Source organism: Scardinius erythrophthalmus, assembly GCF_964197995.2.
Source record: "Scardinius erythrophthalmus genome assembly, chromosome: 17".
NCBI lineage: Eukaryota > Metazoa > Chordata > Actinopteri > Cypriniformes > Leuciscidae > Scardinius > Scardinius erythrophthalmus.
In genome coordinates, this window is record NC_138237.1 from 9128333 (window position 1) to 9147009 (window position 18677).

The following is an 18677-nucleotide window of genomic DNA, read 5'->3' on the forward strand; positions in this document are numbered from 1 at the left end:
CAAAGGGTCAACACAACAAGATCTAGGCAGACAACTACTTCACCACCGTTCCATGAAGCTCCTTGAGCAAGGAATCCATTATGTGGGAACAGCAAGGCAAGTGCATCTACCCAACTGTAATCTTTACATGTGAAGAGCTTGAAGAAGAAGGGCAGAGGAAGCTTTGACCACAGAGTGGAGGAGAAACAACATCTGTGCTGTCAAATGGTACGACAACAGGGCGGTGACACTTGTGTCATCCTTCGCTGGACCAGAACCTGTTCAGGAGATTCAACACTGGGACAAAGCCGCCAATACCTACATTGATGTTAGAAAGGCTTCCATTGTGGGCATCTACAATAAATACATGGGAGGTGTGGATTTGTTGGACTCATTTACAGCAAAACACAAGTATGCACTGAAATCCTGGCGGTGGTACATGTACATCTTCTGGCACACAATCACCCTTGCTGTGGTCAACGCCTGGCTCCTCTACAAGCAGCACAGCCTATGCTCTCAGGATGCCAAAGGAGGAGATACTGAACATGAGCAAGTTCCAAGCATAGCTGGCTTCCTCTCTCATTACGGTAATGATCTATTTGTGCTATTTACCTTGTTTGTGATAAATCAGACTGGTATTTGAGATGTACATAAATTGATACATTTGTTCTTTATATTCTAATCTGGTGGACACAACACTGAAAACACCAAAGAGAGGACGGCCATCTTCAATCAACAAGAGCCCAGAGACAGGAGCCCTCTGAATAGTGGAAAGAGACCACACATGGATGATGGAAGTCCAAAGGCTCCCTCTTCTAAAAAAAACTGGAAACTGGACATTTCCCCCTGAAGACAAAGAGAGGGCACTGCAGACATTGCAGTAAAGGGTACACCAATACCCAATGCAGCAAGTGTGATGTCCGCCTCTGTTTTTCAGAGAACAGGAACCATTTCTGGGATTACCACTATAAGTGAAGGTGGACTTCACACTGAGCACACAGATTTCAGTGGAGAGCGAGAGAACACTGCAGACATGGCACTGTTAACAATGTAAATAAATAAAGTTCTTATTTGTTGGAATAAACAACTCTTCATAATAACATGACTGAGAATATTATTCATTTTATACACTGGTTTGGTAAAAACAAAAACACAGCAAATTAATCCATAATTATTTAGCTTGATGGGCACCTCTTCGGACCTGACGTGCAGCCCAGCTACTCAAACGCAGCTACGTGTATGTACTCTTGTGATTGGCCAGAGTGATCACAAGTCTCCGGATGTTTGGGTCTCGTTGCTGAAAGAGTGCATGAAGCGGTGGAAAAAACCCAGCCCCCCTGTGCTGCCAAAATACAACAGACTTCTTATTGATATAAAGGTGATAATGTCAGTCTTCCCCCAACCCTACAACCTGCGACAATGCAGGCTCACAAGGTCTGTTCCTGCAACAGCTTCTTTCAAGCCACTGTCAGGCTTGTGCCACCGGACAGTAAGGAGGGACAGACATTTTTCAAGTGTTGAGTCAAGGAGGCAAAGTAAAAGCCCTTAAAAATAAATGAGCAGCTCTGGCCCAAAAGAGAGTGCAAGCCCCAAAGCTTACCTCTCTTTTTTGCAGACACACTCCGGTTTTGGACTTGTGATGTGGAGGGACATTCTTGCAGGGATGACATGCTGACCTCATCTTCTGACCCCTCTTCTCTTGGCATACTGACATCTGGACAAAGAAATAACTTTATTGTAGTATACACTACTTGAAATATGTAATAGCCGTCAGTACAGTGGTTGTGTTATTTTATAAAATAATTTAGTATATTCAATTCAATTTTCAATTCAGTATTCAGTTTATTTATATAGTGTCGATTCACAACAGATGTCGTCTCAAGGCACTTAACAAGAAGTCAGTATATGGGATTTGTGTCTCTTAAAGAGACAGTTTATTTCATCCCGTCTCCTATCGTCCTGAAATTCTTTTCAAGTGACTAATGACGTGAAAATTAGTTGTCATGTTAGCCGAGGAATGGGCAACTCCAGTCCTCAAGGGCCACTAATCTGCAGCTCTGAGATGTTTCCCTGCTTCAACACACCTGATTCAAATTAAATAGATCAAACAGCTTGTTGCCAAGCTCTGCACAATGAATCAGGTGTGTTGCAGCAGGGAAACATCTAAGACCTAAAGGATAGTGGCCCTCAAGCAGTATATTTCCTCATATAGTGTACGGACGACAGACCGTCCCACGCAGTCCACTAGTGCTGAAGTAGCTGTGCACCGAAAAGATTGTATGTTGGACAATATAAGATGAACTGATTTCATCAGACAAAAAGCGACTGTTGTTACTGACATCACAAGTAGCATTAACGTTTAGGTTTGTGTGCCCTCACCTACTGTTTATAGGTTGCTCCAATCTCACGGCGCAGACTTCACGCAGGGATTGCACGGCTACTCAAACATTTTTCCTCCTCAACTGTGTACGAGTACACAGTTACAGCGAGTCGAGTATGAGTACACAGATGAGGAGGAAACATGTCAAGACGACAAGGCTGTACGAGTTTATTTGATGTCATCTAACCCGATGGCATGTGTGTTTGAGCCAGTGATGAGGAGGAGGGTTGAGAGACCCGTTTTTGCGGAAGTTGAGGGAGCTGCAGCGGCTCCGGACGGAGATGAAAGTGAGGAGAGGGTCGGCAACCCTTTGCAGTGCAAGTGCGGTCACTGCTCAGCAATGCGGACAACCGTGGAGTCTGTTTGCTGCCATGAAGCAGACTTGGATAATGTGCCCAGGGAATTGTCCTGCATCACCTTATCACGCACATTTCAGATGTTCTGTAGTGACAGGGACGTGTTGGAGTAGCTGTGCTATCCCTGTATGAAGTCTGTGCCGAGAGATTAGAGCAACCTATAAGCAATAGGTGGGTACACGCTAACCTCACAGTTAATGCTAGTTGTAATTTCAGGTAGTACTGACGCAGTGTTCAGTTATAAAACGGGGGTTGTGTTTGACTGATTGTGCAGCCTCTGCATCAGACAGGTCTCCTGACAGAGTAGCAGGAGAAAGAAGTGGGTGGGACAAAGGAGGGAGGTGGAGTTGTTGATGTTCAAATTTTTGCCATGTGGTGTGTGAAATGCACGAAAGGTAAGAATTGCGTTCAAGCTCACCGGTTGCAGACACTCCCTGGTTTTGACTTTGTGATGTGGAGGTACATTCTTGCGTGGATGACATGCTGACCTCATCGTCTGACCCATCATCTCCTAGCATACTGACATCTGGAGAGGGAAATAACTTAAGAATACAATACACAAAATATCTAAAACAGATTATTTATAATCAATTTAGGAACATCGTATACACATACCTTCAATGTCCTCTGCTAAAGGTCCCTCCATGTCAATGGTCTCTAAAATGATAATTGATAAAAAGTTGAGTTTGGAAAGCTGAAACTATGGGCAATCTGCAAGAGTATACAACAGTAGTATTATCTCTCATCCCGTCACCATTACTGCCCTATGTTTTACATGGTAAATAGTTGTTTTCTGAATGCGGAAGACTAAATGTCATATATAGTGCCTTCAAGAATATAAAGTTAATTACCATTCACATCGACTTGTATTTCATCAAGGCTCTTTCCTTTGTAATCTCCTAGGCGTCCTTGTTCCATTGCCAGGAGCACTTTACTTACTTTGGCTAATTGGAGGGTGCTTTCTGGGAGCCTGTAGTGTTTCCTGTGAACAGCGATATTATGACCAAGGAAGTCTGCCAACTGGTCGAGCTCGGTGGTTTTGAGGTTTAGAACAGTAGACAGGGTAGCAATATGTTTCCTCAGTTGAATTGATGTTAACGCTTGAGGATTTTTTATGTCAGCACATTCACTGACAAATTGCCTCATGCAGTCACAAGCCCTGAGGTAATGGTCAGATTGTGGCAATGCAAACAGATATTCATTGTCCTTCAGCACCCCACATTCTTCTCTGCTCTCAGTAAGAGCATCAAGTGATTCTCTCATTAATGGGGTTAGAAGAACAGGAACCTTCCTTCCTCTTTTTCCAACAATTGCTATTCGAACAAAATGCCTGCAGAGCTTCTGCTCAAGCGCTGTGAGGGCCAAATTTACATCTCCCTGTTCCTCTGATGTGTCCTTCGATAAGTATGCAGACAGGCGCATTCGGGACACTTCACCTGCTCTCCGCCGATTAAAAAGCATAACTTGAGTCAGCGTTACTTTTGCAAGTTCCTTCCAATTTGTGGATGAACGATGTTCTTTTAAATCTTTGAGATGTTGCTGGTGTTTTTCTTCTAGATAGCAATGTAGCTTTTGGATATCTTGTGTAAGAGGTAAAAGTTGCGGTGCATTCCATTTGGCCCGGTTAAGCTGGGTTAATGCCTGGCCTGCAATATCAAACCTCCAACTCTCTAAATACAACTGTGCGAACTCCTCAGCATTTTTAATGGTTTCTTTATCTTTCTTTTTCAGTCCTTCGGACTTGATAAACATAGCCAACGAATGCAGGCTGTGTCCTACCTTGCGTGCAAGAGAGGGACATTGGTATATGCCAGTTTCATCACTGAATCCAGATAGGTTCTTTGCAGCTCTGACAACCTGGGAGTACTGTTCAGGTTTGATGAGTTCTAGAATGGTCTTCACATATGTGATTTTTTTAGCTTCCAATAAAAGCCTACCAAGTTCTCTCAGTTTTTGGCGTATATACTGGTGTTGACTGACTATCTTCTCATTCTTTTTGAACAACCTGAACCCATAATTGAGGATGCAGTTGTCTCCTTTAATTGCAACTGCAATCTTGTCCTGAATCATTACACTCAAGAACTTCCAATACGCGTCTGTATATTCCGATGGAGAACGTTCAGCGAAAGCACACAATGCCTGAACTCTCTTTTTACCTGGTTTAGAACTTTCGGGTTTGAAGCTGCAGACCTTGAAATGCCGCCACATCGCTCTTCTTGAGAACAACCCATAGCAGTGAATGCAATGTGCAAATTTATGTCCCTCTGATTTTTTTCCCGGTTGTTTACATGGGATTAGTTTTCCCTTTTGTGTTTCCAAAACATGACTGTTGTGCTCGAAGTTTCCCTTATTTCGTATGTAGTCCAATTGTAGTTTTCTTTCCTTTGAGTTTTTTGGAAAACTGAATGCTTTCGCGACATCCAATTCATCTTGGTGTTTGCGCCACAAGTGTCTTGACATTTTCTGGACAAACTTCCTGCAATAAAAGCAGAAATGTTTCTTGTTATAGCTTCTGGATCCATCATCTTTCTTTAAAGTTGGACTGACAATGATATACTGCTCTTCTTCCAGGGGCACTGAAACATTGTTTTCAGAATATGTTGCGATTTCCTTTTCATTCCCATCAACTCTGCTATTTGGAAATCTTTGTGTGGGATCATGACATCTTTCCAAAAGTCTTCTCTGGCTAAAGTCAAATTGGCTATGACTAGAGGATCTACTTCCACTCTCCCTGGGCTTTGACTTGCTCTGTCTGGAGGACTCGCTTCGACTCTCCCTAGAGGATCTACTTCCACTCTCCCTGGGCTTTGACTTGCTCTGTCTGGAGGACTTGCTTCCACTCTCTCTGGAGGATCTACTTCCACTCTCTCTGGAGGATCTACTTCCACTCTCTCTGGAGGATCTACTTCCACTCTCTCTGGAGGATCTACTTCCACTCTCTCTGGAGGATCTACTTCCACTCTCTCTGGAGGATCTACTTCCACTCTCTCTGGAGGATCTACTTCCACTCTCCCTGGAGGATCTACTTCCACTCTCCCTGGGCTTAGACTTGCTCTGTCTGGAGGACTTGCTTCCACTCTCTCTGGAGGATCTACTTCCACTCTCTCTGGAGGATCTACTTCCACTCTCTCTGGAGGATCTACTTCCACTCTCTCTGGAGGATCTACTTCCACTCTCCCTGGGCTTAGACTTGCTCTGTCTGGAGGACTTTCTTCCACTCTCTCTGGAGGATCTACTTCCACTCTCTCTGGAGGATCTACTTCCACTCTCTCTGGAGGATCTACTTCCACTCTCCCTGGGCTTAGACTTGCTCTGTCTGGAGGACTCGCTTCCACTCTCTCGAGAGGATCTACTTCCACTCTCCCTGGGCTTAGACTTGCTCTGACTGGATGATGCACCTTTGTTCTTTTTTTCCATTTCCAGGGTTAATTCCATACTGCTATCACTTTCTGTGCTTTCATCCTTGGGATTTGGAATATACTCCTCTTCGCTACCTAAGTTTGAGTCATCCGATTCCATGAGATTCATCTGAATCTTTAAAAACAAACACACATCTGTTAATAACTATTTTTGCAACATTAAATATTAAAAATAAAAAACCTGAGTATACTGATTGAACAGGCTCAGGATACTAAATGAAGAAAAATCTGTATGGACCATTTTCAGTACAAGTAAATTTACAAATTAGAAGAATCCCCATCAGACTCACTAGCAAGAGCAACAGACATTTTCACAATCATGAAAACACAAAAGAACCCCCCCCCCCCCCCCCCAAAAAAAAAAAAGACTTACGGGACGGCAAGACCTTCTTCTCAGCTTCTGTGAATCCCTTTCAGGCTTAAAAAAAGGAGTCTCCTCTGCGCTGTCACTACTTGAATCATAGAGACTGTGGGTAAAATCTTGTACTCTATCCATCTGCAAAAAGGGAGACATGGAGATATTTTGCTGTATGATTGCTGTATTTTTAATTGATAGGGAGACCATTCAGAGGTTGTCAGGTGAGCTAGACACCTATGATAATTATTGACCAATATTACCCCTCCATCCACCTGCTGAGGCCCATGTCCAAACTGCCTTCCAGGTGGAGTAAATGTTGACAAAATTCTAAAAAAAAAAAAAGAGTAATGCTTCAGTTTTCATGCATTTGATTGTTAAATTTAATGACTTCACAGCAAATGATTAATCATAATGATATAGTGTCATTCCTGTAGACATGGAACTACTCAAGAGAGAGAGATTAGTCAATAATTTTCCGAAGTGTCTTCCTCACCTCACAATTGTCTCCCTATCAATTAAAAATCAGCAATCAGTCAGAAAAGAAGTTGAGCTTCTCTAATAAATGTTTACTGATTGATTGTTGGTGATCTCTATTTAATTGATAATTAATGCACCAGGCGAGGAGGAGGACTCGACCGGATTTTGGCAACAGAGACCGTTATCACATAAACAAGTTAATTATATTGTTAAAATGTGTTTTGGGGCTTACCAGAATGCTTTTTGTGCGTCTCAGTGGTGGAACAAGTTCATCATCCGATTGATTGTTGGAATGGTTGCTTGGAGAAGCCTCATCACAAGTTTCTTTCACAACAGTTTCATCTGAATCGTACAAAAGATCTGAAACATCTGGGCCAATATCATTCTGCCCTATAATAACATCCAGGTGTGGGGTGGGAGGTTCGTTTTCCATACCATCCTCATCAGTTTCATCACTATCTGAATAATCAACCAGTGAAAATCCTTGGACAGTAAATGCCTAAAAATAAACAAAAATTCATTAAGTATGGAATTAGAAAGGTTGGCCAAAGAAACATGGCATGGTCTGACTAAAAATCTAAATCCAGAAATGTGAACATCAGCCCTTTTAGACAGCGTACAATTATAAATGTTAAAATCAGAGTACAGCTATACTATAGTATTACAATACTATCATATAGTTGCCTGAGGAAGACCATTTGGATCGAAACATTTGTTTTTTAGTCAATAAAAGGTAACTGTGAGCTTTAACCCAGTATGCAGATGTTCTTATTTTTTCTCCCCAGATGTTATCATAATGCATTAAAAGGTGCCCCACAAGAATGGGACTGGAAAGATGCCAGTGTGTTACATTACCTGGCCTTTACAACCCAATATGGTCACCTGACTACTTTAAAGCCCCATGAGCATTGGTCCATGGTCCAATTGACCATTACAGGAGTTTTCAGTGCATCAAATCAAAATATTTAAAATCAAAATTAAAAATCAAAAAGATGCTTTAAAACATCTAACAGCTCAGACACAGTACACAATTACAAATGTTAAAATCACAGTTGAGGTCATGTCAGGTGTTGCCATAGTGCATTAAAAACAATTACAGTAAGAACTGGACGGAAGGGCCCCACATGGGTCAGACTAGAGACATATGAGTGTGTAAAGGAGAGACTAGAGAAACTAAATGTATTTGGAAGATGGAAGGACCCCATAAGAACATGACTGGAAACATGCCGGTGTGTGTGTGACATTAACTGGCCTTTAACACCCAATATAAAGCCACATAAGCAAAATATTGCTTTAAAACATCTAACAGCTCAGACACAGTATACAATTACAAATGTTAAAATCATAGTTGAGGTCATGTCAGGTGTTGCCATAGTGCATTAAAAACAATTACAGTAAGAACTGGACGGAAGGGCCCCACATGGGTCAGACTAGAGACATATGAGTGTGTAAAGGAGAGACTAGAGAAACTAAATGTATTTGGAAGATGGAAGGACCCCATAAGAACATGACTGGAAACATGCCGGTGTGTGTGTGACATTATCTGGCCTTTAACACCCAATATAAAGCCACATAAGCAAAATATTGCTTTAAAACATCTAACAGCTCAGACACAGTATACAATTACGAATGTTAAAATCATAGTTGAGGTCATGTCAGGTGTTGCCATAGTGCATTAAAAACAATTACAGTAAGAACTGGACGGAAGGGCCCCACATGGGTCAGACTAGAGACATATGAGTGTGTAAAGGAGAGACTAGAGAAACTAAATGTATTTGGAAGATGGAAGGACCCCATAAGAACATGACTGGAAACATGCCGGTGTGTGTGTGACATTACCTGGCCTTTAACACCCAATATAAAGCCACATAAGCAAAATATTGCTTTAAAACATCTAACAGCTCAGACACAGTATACAATTACAAATGTTAAAATCATAGTTGAGGTCATGTCAGGTGTTGCCATAGTGCATTAAAAACAATTACAGTAAGAACTGGACGGAAGGGCCCCACATGGGTCAGACTAGAGACATATGAGTGTGTAAAGGAGAGACTAGAGAAACTAAATGTATTTGGAAGATGGAAGGACCCCATAAGAACATGACTGGAAACATGCCGGTGTGTGTGTGACATTATCTGGCCTTTAACACCCAATATAAGGCCACATAAGCATTGGTCCACTTTAGTAAAAGAACACCACCACATACATGTCAGCATAGATGAATGTGTTTGAATGTACTTTTACCTGTGAGCAGGTCTGATCTGGGTTTGGTCCATCACTAAGCGTCTGAGGAACAGGGCTGGTCTCATTCTCTACTGCTGCGGCTGGAGTCTGAAGGCCTTTCACCTGAAATAGACAAGACAAGAAGAGACTCAGAACTGTATGAAGAGACATTCACAGGCTAATAAGGTCATCTAATGGTGACACAGCACTGAACTTCAACTGAGAGCATGGACTAAAAAGCAGCTCACGTCTATTTCAGGAGTTTACAGTGGATCAAATCAAAATATTGCTTTAAAACATCTAACAGCTCAGACACAGTATACAATTACAAATGTTAAAATCATAGTTGAGGTCATGTCAGGTGTTGCCATAGTGCATTAAAAACAATTACAGTAAGAACTGGACGGAAGGGCCCCACATGGGTCAGACTAGAGACATATGAGTGTGTAAAGGAGAGACTAGAGAAACTAAATGTATTTGGAAGATGGAAGGACCCCATAAGAACATGACTGGAAACATGCCGGTGTGTGTGTGACATTAACTGGCCTTTAACACCCAATATAAAGCCACATAAGCAAAATATTGCTTTAAAACATCTAACAGCTCAGACACAGTATACAATTACAAATGTTAAAATCATAGTTGAGGTCATGTCAGGTGTTGCCATAGTGCATTAAAAACAATTACAGTGAGAACTGGACGGAAGGGCCCCACATGGGTCAGACTAGAGACATATGAGTGTGTAAAGGAGAGACTAGAGAAACTAAATGTATTTGGAAGATGGAAGGACCCCATAAGAACATGACTGGAAACATGCCGGTGTGTGTGACATTAACTGGCCTTTAACACCCAATATAAAGCCACATAAGCATTGGTCCACTTTAGTAAAAGAACACCACCACATACATGTCAGCATAGATGAATGTGTTTGAATGTACTTTTACCTGTGAGCAGGTCTGATCTGGGTTTGGTCCATCACTAAGCGTCTGAGGAACAGGGCTGGTCTCATTCTCTACTGCTGCGGCTGGAGTCTGAAGGCCTTTCACCTGAAATAGACAAGACAAGAAGAGACTCAGAACTGTATGAAGAGACATTCACAGGCTAATAAGGTCATCTAATGGTGACACAGCACTGAACTTCAACTGAGAGCATGGACTAAAAAGCAGCTCACGTCTATTTCAGGAGTTTGCAGTGGATCAAATCAAAATATTGCTTTAAAACATCTAACAGCTCAGACACAGTATACAATTACGAATATTAAAATCACAGTTGAGGTCATGTCAGGTGTTGCCATAGTGCATTAAAAACAATTACAGTGAGAACTGGACGGAAGGGCCCCACATGGGTCAGACTAGAGACATATGAGTGTGTAAAGGAGAGACTAGAGAAACTAAATGTATTTGGAAGATGGAAGGACCCCATAAGAACATGACTGGAAACATGCCGGTGTGTGTGTGACATTAACTGGCCTTTAACACCCAATATAAAGCCACATAAGCAAAATATTGCTTTAAAACATCTAACAGCTCAGACACAGTATACAATTACGAATGTTAAAATCATAGTTGAGGTCATGTCAGGTGTTGCCATAGTGCATTAAAAACAATTACAGTAAGAACTGGACGGAAGGGCCCCACATGGGTCAGACTAGAGACATATGAGTGTGTAAAGGAGAGACTAGAGAAACTAAATGTATTTGGAAGATGGAAGGACCCCATAAGAACATGACTGGAAACATGCCGGTGTGTGTGTGACATTATCTGGCCTTTAACACCCAATATAAAGCCACATAAGCATTGGTCCACTTTAGTAAAAGAACACCACCACATACATGTCAGCATAGATGAATGTGTTTGAATGTACTTTTACCTGTGAGCAGGTCTGATCTGGGTTTGGTCCATCACTAAGCGTCTGAGGAACAGGGCTGGTCTCATTCTCTCCTGCTGCGGCTGGAGTCTGAAGGCCTTTCACCTGAAATAGACAAGACAAGAAGAGACTCAGAACTGTATGAAGAGACATTCACAGGCTAATAAGGTCATCTAATGGTGACACAGCACTGAACTTCAACTGAGAGCATGGACTAAAAAGCAGCTCACGTCTATTTCAGGAGTTTGCAGTGGATCAAATCAAAATATTGCTTTAAAACATCTAACAGCTCAGACACAGTATACAATTACGAATATTAAAATCACAGTTGAGGTCATGTCAGGTGTTGCCATAGTGCATTAAAAACAATTACAGTGAGAACTGGACGGAAGGGCCCCACATGGGTCAGACTAGAGACATATGAGTGTGTAAAGGAGAGACTAGAGAAACTAAATGTATTTGGAAGATGGAAGGACCCCATAAGAACATGACTGGAAACATGCCGGTGTGTGTGTGACATTATCTGGCCTTTAACACCCAATATAAAGCCACATAAGCAAAATATTGCTTTAAAACATCTAACAGCTCAGACACAGTATACAATTACGAATGTTAAAATCATAGTTGAGGTCATGTCAGGTGTTGCCATAGTGCATTAAAAACAATTACAGTAAGAACTGGACGGAAGGGCCCCACATGGGTCAGACTAGAGACATATGAGTGTGTAAAGGAGAGACTAGAGAAACTAAATGTATTTGGAAGATGGAAGGACCCCATAAGAACATGACTGGAAACATGCCGGTGTGTGTGTGACATTATCTGGCCTTTAACACCCAATATAAGGCCACATAAGCATTGGTCCACTTTAGTAAAAGAACACCACCACATACATGTCAGCATAGATGAATGTGTTTGAATGTACTTTTACCTGTGAGCAGGTCTGATCTGGGTTTGGTCCATCACTAAGCGTCTGAGGAACAGGGCTGGTCTCATTCTCTCCTGCTGCGGCTGGAGTCTGAAGGCCTTTCACCTGAAATAGACAAGACAAGAAGAGACTCAGAACTGTATGAAGAGACATTCACAGGCTAATAAGGTCATCTAATGGTGACACAGCATTGAACTTCAACTGAGAGCATGGACTAAAAAGCAGCTCACGTCTATTTCAGGAGTTTACAGTGGATCAAATCAAAATATTGCTTTAAAACATCTAACAGCTCAGACACAGTATACAATTACAAATGTTAAAATCATAGTTGAGGTCATGTCAGGTGTTGCCATAGTGCATTAAAAACAATTACAGTAAGAACTGGACGGAAGGGCCCCACATGGGTCAGACTAGAGACATATGAGTGTGTAAAGGAGAGACTAGAGAAACTAAATGTATTTGGAAGATGGAAGGACCCCATAAGAACATGACTGGAAACATGCCGGTGTGTGTGTGACATTAACTGGCCTTTAACACCCAATATAAAGCCACATAAGCAAAATATTGCTTTAAAACATCTAACAGCTCAGACACAGTATACAATTACGAATGTTAAAATCATAGTTGAGGTCATGTCAGGTGTTGCCATAGTGCATTAAAAACAATTACAGTAAGAACTGGACGGAAGGGCCCCACATGGGTCAGACTAGAGACATATGAGTGTGTAAAGGAGAGACTAGAGAAACTAAATGTATTTGGAAGATGGAAGGACCCCATAAGAACATGACTGGAAACATGCCGGTGTGTGTGTGACATTATCTGGCCTTTAACACCCAATATAAAGCCACATAAGCATTGGTCCACTTTAGTAAAAGAACACCACCACATACATGTCAGCATAGATGAATGTGTTTGAATGTACTTTTACCTGTGAGCAGGTCTGATCTGGGTTTGGTCCATCACTAAGCGTCTGAGGAACAGGGCTGGTCTCATTCTCTCCTGCTGCGGCTGGAGTCTGAAGGCCTTTCACCTGAAATAGACAAGACAAGAAGAGACTCAGAACTGTATGAAGAGACATTCACAGGCTAATAAGGTCATCTAATGGTGACACAGCACTGAACTTCAACTGAGAGCATGGACTAAAAAGCAGCTCACGTCTATTTCAGGAGTTTACAGTGGATCAAATCAAAATATTGCTTTAAAACATCTAACAGCTCAGACACAGTATACAATTACAAATGTTAAAATCATAGTTGAGGTCATGTCAGGTGTTGCCATAGTGCATTAAAAACAATTACAGTAAGAACTGGACGGAAGGGCCCCACATGGGTCAGACTAGAGACATATGAGTGTGTAAAGGAGAGACTAGAGAAACTAAATGTATTTGGAAGATGGAAGGACCCCATAAGAACATGACTGGAAACATGCCGGTGTGTGTGTGACATTAACTGGCCTTTAACACCCAATATAAAGCCACATAAGCAAAATATTGCTTTAAAACATCTAACAGCTCAGACACAGTATACAATTACGAATGTTAAAATCATAGTTGAGGTCATGTCAGGTGTTGCCATAGTGCATTAAAAACAATTACAGTAAGAACTGGACGGAAGGGCCCCACATGGGTCAGACTAGAGACATATGAGTGTGTAAAGGAGAGACTAGAGAAACTAAATGTATTTGGAAGATGGAAGGACCCCATAAGAACATGACTGGAAACATGCCGGTGTGTGTGTGACATTATCTGGCCTTTAACACCCAATATAAAGCCACATAAGCATTGGTCCACTTTAGTAAAAGAACACCACCACATACATGTCAGCATAGATGAATGTGTTTGAATGTACTTTTACCTGTGAGCAGGTCTGATCTGGGTTTGGTCCATCACTAAGCGTCTGAGGAACAGGGCTGGTCTCATTCTCTCCTGCTGCGGCTGGAGCTTGGGTTTTTTTCAACTGGATTGCAGATAAAGAAGAACTCATTTTAACACACATCACAGATCAAAGATTAAATGCATTTCCATAGACAGTCAAGAGTAATATTGGAAACATGGTTAATATTGGAGAAATACAAAATTTGCTTTTGCAACAAAACATTTAAAAAAAGAAATCTCTAAACTTAATCTAACCAACTCACCTTACTGCGCCAAGGCCATTTTGAATCACCATAGTTGTAATCAATTTCATCTCCTATTTCTATTTTCTTCAGAGAAAAAAGGCACAAATGTGGTTTGTTGTCAACTATGATTTTTTTCATAACGCAATTTGGATTTTTGTGGTTGTCATTGGCCAATCGCCCCAGAGATGAGTCTTCTTCAGATGCATCCAGGCTGAAAAGTATCAGAAAAATGGTAATAGTTTTACATCTTTTAAAAAGTTTTATTGAAAGAGTTATTTTCAAAAGAATTTAAGAGTATTTGTGCTTAATTCATTCATCAAGTATTAAACCCTTGATTCAGGGTTAACTCGTAATTTCTCTAAATCAATACAAAACATCCATCTTTCAATGTTTACCATAAGTGATGATTCTGCCACTGAAAGTCAAAGAGAAATGTGCTTTCAATCTCTGAGTATTTTCTTGACTTGCATTCCTCCTGTGTGAGGAGTTTACCCCTGTACTCCAACACGAAGTCCCCGGGTTCAATGGGGTGTGTGGCAAACACTCCTCTTCCTACAATAATATATAATAATTAAACAAACATTACATTGTAGCCGCAGCTCCGCCCACAACGCAGAGGCGAATTGCTAATGAGCTACTGCCGCTCTGCAGAAGCAAAGTCCTGGAAAAGAGCACATGATTTGGGCTAAAAACTGCATAATCATAATTTAAAGACCACTGAGAATGCTTTAAAATAGCTCAAAAGATGATCGGAGGGGGACTTTAAGTTGCAGTGAACGAAAGGTGCATTGAAACTCGCAATAACTTTATTAATTACAAATTTGTAATAATTGGGGTTTGACACCCAGAGACTGTGAGGAAAAAAACTGTATGCTGAAGCAGAAACAGAGAAGAAGAAAGTGCTACTTCATGGTTCCTGCATCATTTTAAAAATCAAACCAAATGCTTTTTAAAAACCTTATGAGCTCAGTAAATGAAAAATAAGACCCAACAGGCCAAGGGAAACAACAAGAAAAGAACTGAAATTCATACATGTGAATGATGACATCTACTTTTAATGTTTTATAATGCAGACGTTTATCCCTGTTAATGTTTTATCCCTATTATATATAACCTGAAAACACACAAAAACTGTACCCTGCCATTACATCAACAATAATACTTTTTTGATTTTGAAATGCACAAGTTGTGTCAAGGAATCTTCTGCAACTTACCTTTGTAACGGTCAATGAATCTCGGCATAAACCCATCCTTGTCAGTGCAAGACAGAATGTATGTCTTTGCATCGTCTATAGGCTTTTTTCTCCTCCTCCTTGTGGACATAATGGCTCTGTGAAAATAATTGTAATTCGTACTTAGTCAAGGCAAATCTCACAAAAAGCTTTTTGAAAAATAGCAAGTCACAAAAAAAATCTATTATGTAAAGTAAAATAAATACATAAACAGACATTCATACAAACACATAGATGCTGCAACAGCTGTGTACTGAGCTTTGCTATTGCAGGATGCACATTGTTTAACATCAAACACGGGCTAATGAAATATGCAAATTCTGAATGTGCACACTGAAAGCTGACCGAGCCTGTTGAAGCCGAGAAGTTAACTTGTTAGATGATAACCATGTTGTGCTGCACAGACACTCAGTAATCAATTTAAACTAGGGCTGTCAAACTTAACTTCTGGTACAGCAGCATGGCAGCGTTGCCACATGACCATTGACTGATATATGCAGCATCACATCCTTCCTCATACATACGCTCATGGATGGTTATGGGGGGGTCCAGGGTATGCCGGTACCACCCAGACAAAAAGCTTGGTGAAAACTTCCCTTAGAAGTATTGAGTCTAAACAAGCAAAGGTTTCAAATCTTGCTACATTTGTTGATCAGTCACAGTGATGCTCTGAAATTTAAGAATGTGTTTTTATTTGTTAAAAATGTGTTTGTTTTTAATATATATATATATATATATATATATATATATATATATATATATAGTACCAGTCAAAAGTTTGGAAACGTTACTATTTTTAATGTTTTTGAAAGAAGTTTCTTATGCTCATCAAGCCTGCAGTTAAAAAAAAACAGTAATATTATGAAATATTATTACAATTTAAAATAATGGTTCTCTTTTTTAATATACTTTAAAATGTAATTTATTTTTGTGATGCAAAGCTGAATTTTCATCAGCAAGTACTCCAGTCTTTGGTGTCTTATGATCCTTCAGAAATCATTCTAATATGCTGATTTATGATCAATGTTGGAAACAGTTGTGCTGCTTAATATTTTTTTTATAACCTGAGATACTTTTTTCAGGATTATTTGATGAATAAAAAGTTAAAAAGAACTGTATGTATTTAGAATAGAAATCTTTTGTAACAATATACACTACTGTTCAAAAGTTTGGGAACAATAACTATTTTTTTAAAATAAATTAGTACTTTAATTCAACAAGGATGCGTTAAATTGATAAAAGGTGATGGTAACAATTTATATTGTTAGAAATGTTTTTATTTTGAATAAATGCTGTTTTTATGAATAAACGCTGTTAACGTTTTACTCAATGAATCCTGAAAAAAGTATTCCAAAAAATATATTAAGCAGCACAACTGTTTCCATCATTGATAATAACTGAGTATCAAATCATCATATTAGAATGATTTCTGAAGGATCATAAGACACCAAAGACTGGAGTACTTGCTGATGAAAATTCAGCTTTGCATCACAAAAATAAATTACATTTTAAAATATATTAAAAAAGAGAACCATTATTTTAAATTGTAATAATAACATTTCATAATATTACTTTTAATATTAATTAGTAATATTTCATAATATTACCTCTTTTTTTTTTACTGCAGGCTTGATGGCATAAGAGACTTCTTTCAAAAACATTAAAATTAGTAGGCTAATGTTTCCAAACTTTTGACTGGTACTGTATATATAAAATGAAGTTGAGATAAGATGCTAAAATGGCAAGCATCACTTCACATTGTCACGGACATGGACAACTGAGAGCAGGAAAGATTTTTTTAATAAATACTTTGCATTTTACGAATTTTATTGAAAAAAATATGTGACCAAAACATCCACAACTGAATTGCTACAGCTATATTGCTGTAATTGCAAAGTAAATTTGGAAAAACTTGAAGGTGGTCTTTTCTATTATTTTCTCTCACCTGTCCTGCTCTAACAAACCAGCTGCGGGTAGGATGAGTGACTCCAAAACGGCACCGTAGCTTCAGGCCTGCGTTAGCTTCTGGCTAACCTCCATCGGCGAGTCCTGCCCTGTCTTGCTCACAATTCACAACCGATTCCACCTTTAACGACACGACTTTCACTGCACCCCGTGTCTGCCCCGCTGTCATGTCCGTGGTGACGTTATTAGGTTATGCCAACTGCTAAAAGTAATATTATGTCCCTAACGTTAGCTACATGGCAGCTAAACGAGGTAGCAAACATCACGATATAACGCCAAAATATGAACTCACCATAAAAACCTCACAATTCACAACCAACTCCACTTTTAACGACACGACTTCACTACACCCCGTCTCTGCCCCGCTGTCATGTCCGTGGTGACATGTTATTAGGTTAAGCCAACTGCTAATAGTAATATTATGTCGCTAACTTTAGCTACATTGCAGCCAAAAGAGGTAGCAAAAATCACGCTATACTGTAACGCCAAAATAAACTCACCATGAAAACCATGCCTAGCTTACCTGTTGCATCCGTCTTCTTATGTCTTCAATCTTAAGTCTTCTTCTTCTTCTGCGTCTTCTTCTTGTGCAATTTCCGCAGTTTTCCTTACTTTCGCGGCAGATTGTACAGTGCAGTAATTTCATTGGCTAAAGGTTTCAGATTCCCGCGGTGTGTATTCGATTTCGCGGGAAGTGTATCCTGACTTCCGGTTAAAAAAAAGGCTCGACGACACACACCTTCACACACTTACCCACTTTTTGCTACCTTACGGGCCACTTTTTAGAGATGAAAAAAAAAGCAATGGTAGCATCAGGGGAAGCTGCTGAGCTTATTTTAATTGAAATCGGAGTGGGGTCCACCATTTTGGGCCCCACTACGATTTTGGACCTCCTTAGGTGGATGTGCTCCCACCGATGGGAACCCACAGCGACGTAAATGTTAGTACACACACACACACACACACACACACACACACACACACACACACACACACACACACACACACACACACACACACACAGTGACTGACGTGCACTGATTATATTGTCCTGTCATTTCAGTTAAGGTTTGGTCTCTCTTTTCTCTTAACAAGTCTTTGTTTATTGCACATACTGACGATTAAACCTTGAGAATTTAATTCCCAGTATATTCCTAGGGGAATGAAATGCATAGCACGTGTGTGTGTGTGTGTGTGTGTGTGTGTGTGTGTGTGTGTGTGTGTGTGTGTGTGTGTGTGTGTTGGAATGGGGTCGAGTGTGGACCCATTTGTCCGATGTGTTGCCCATGGCAACAGCTGAAGAAATCGAAGTAATCAGAACACAACAGCACATTCACCACAGACTTTGACAAACCATTTGCTCATTTTGTTCAACATCA

The 18677-nt window shown here is 40.3% G+C and overlaps 1 protein-coding gene across 1 annotated transcript; it reads right to left on the reverse strand.

The window, feature by feature from the left end:
• Positions 1–4862: 4862 nt before the first annotated feature.
• LOC308705515 (uncharacterized protein) lies at positions 4863–17966 on the reverse strand. The gene is made up of 13 exons (XM_081390561.1): positions 17822–17966; positions 15316–15431; positions 14497–14653; positions 14120–14312; positions 13837–13938; positions 11987–12088; positions 11062–11163; positions 10137–10238; positions 9214–9315; positions 7202–7468; positions 6508–6630; positions 6114–6249; positions 4863–5191 (listed from the first exon to the last, which is right to left on the reverse strand). The coding sequence occupies exons 2-13, from the start codon at positions 15422–15424 to the stop codon at positions 5010–5012; spliced, it is 1677 nt and encodes a 558-aa protein (XP_081246687.1). The 5' UTR covers positions 15425–15431; positions 17822–17966; the 3' UTR covers positions 4863–5009.
• Between the last annotated feature and the right edge of the window lie 711 nt (positions 17967–18677).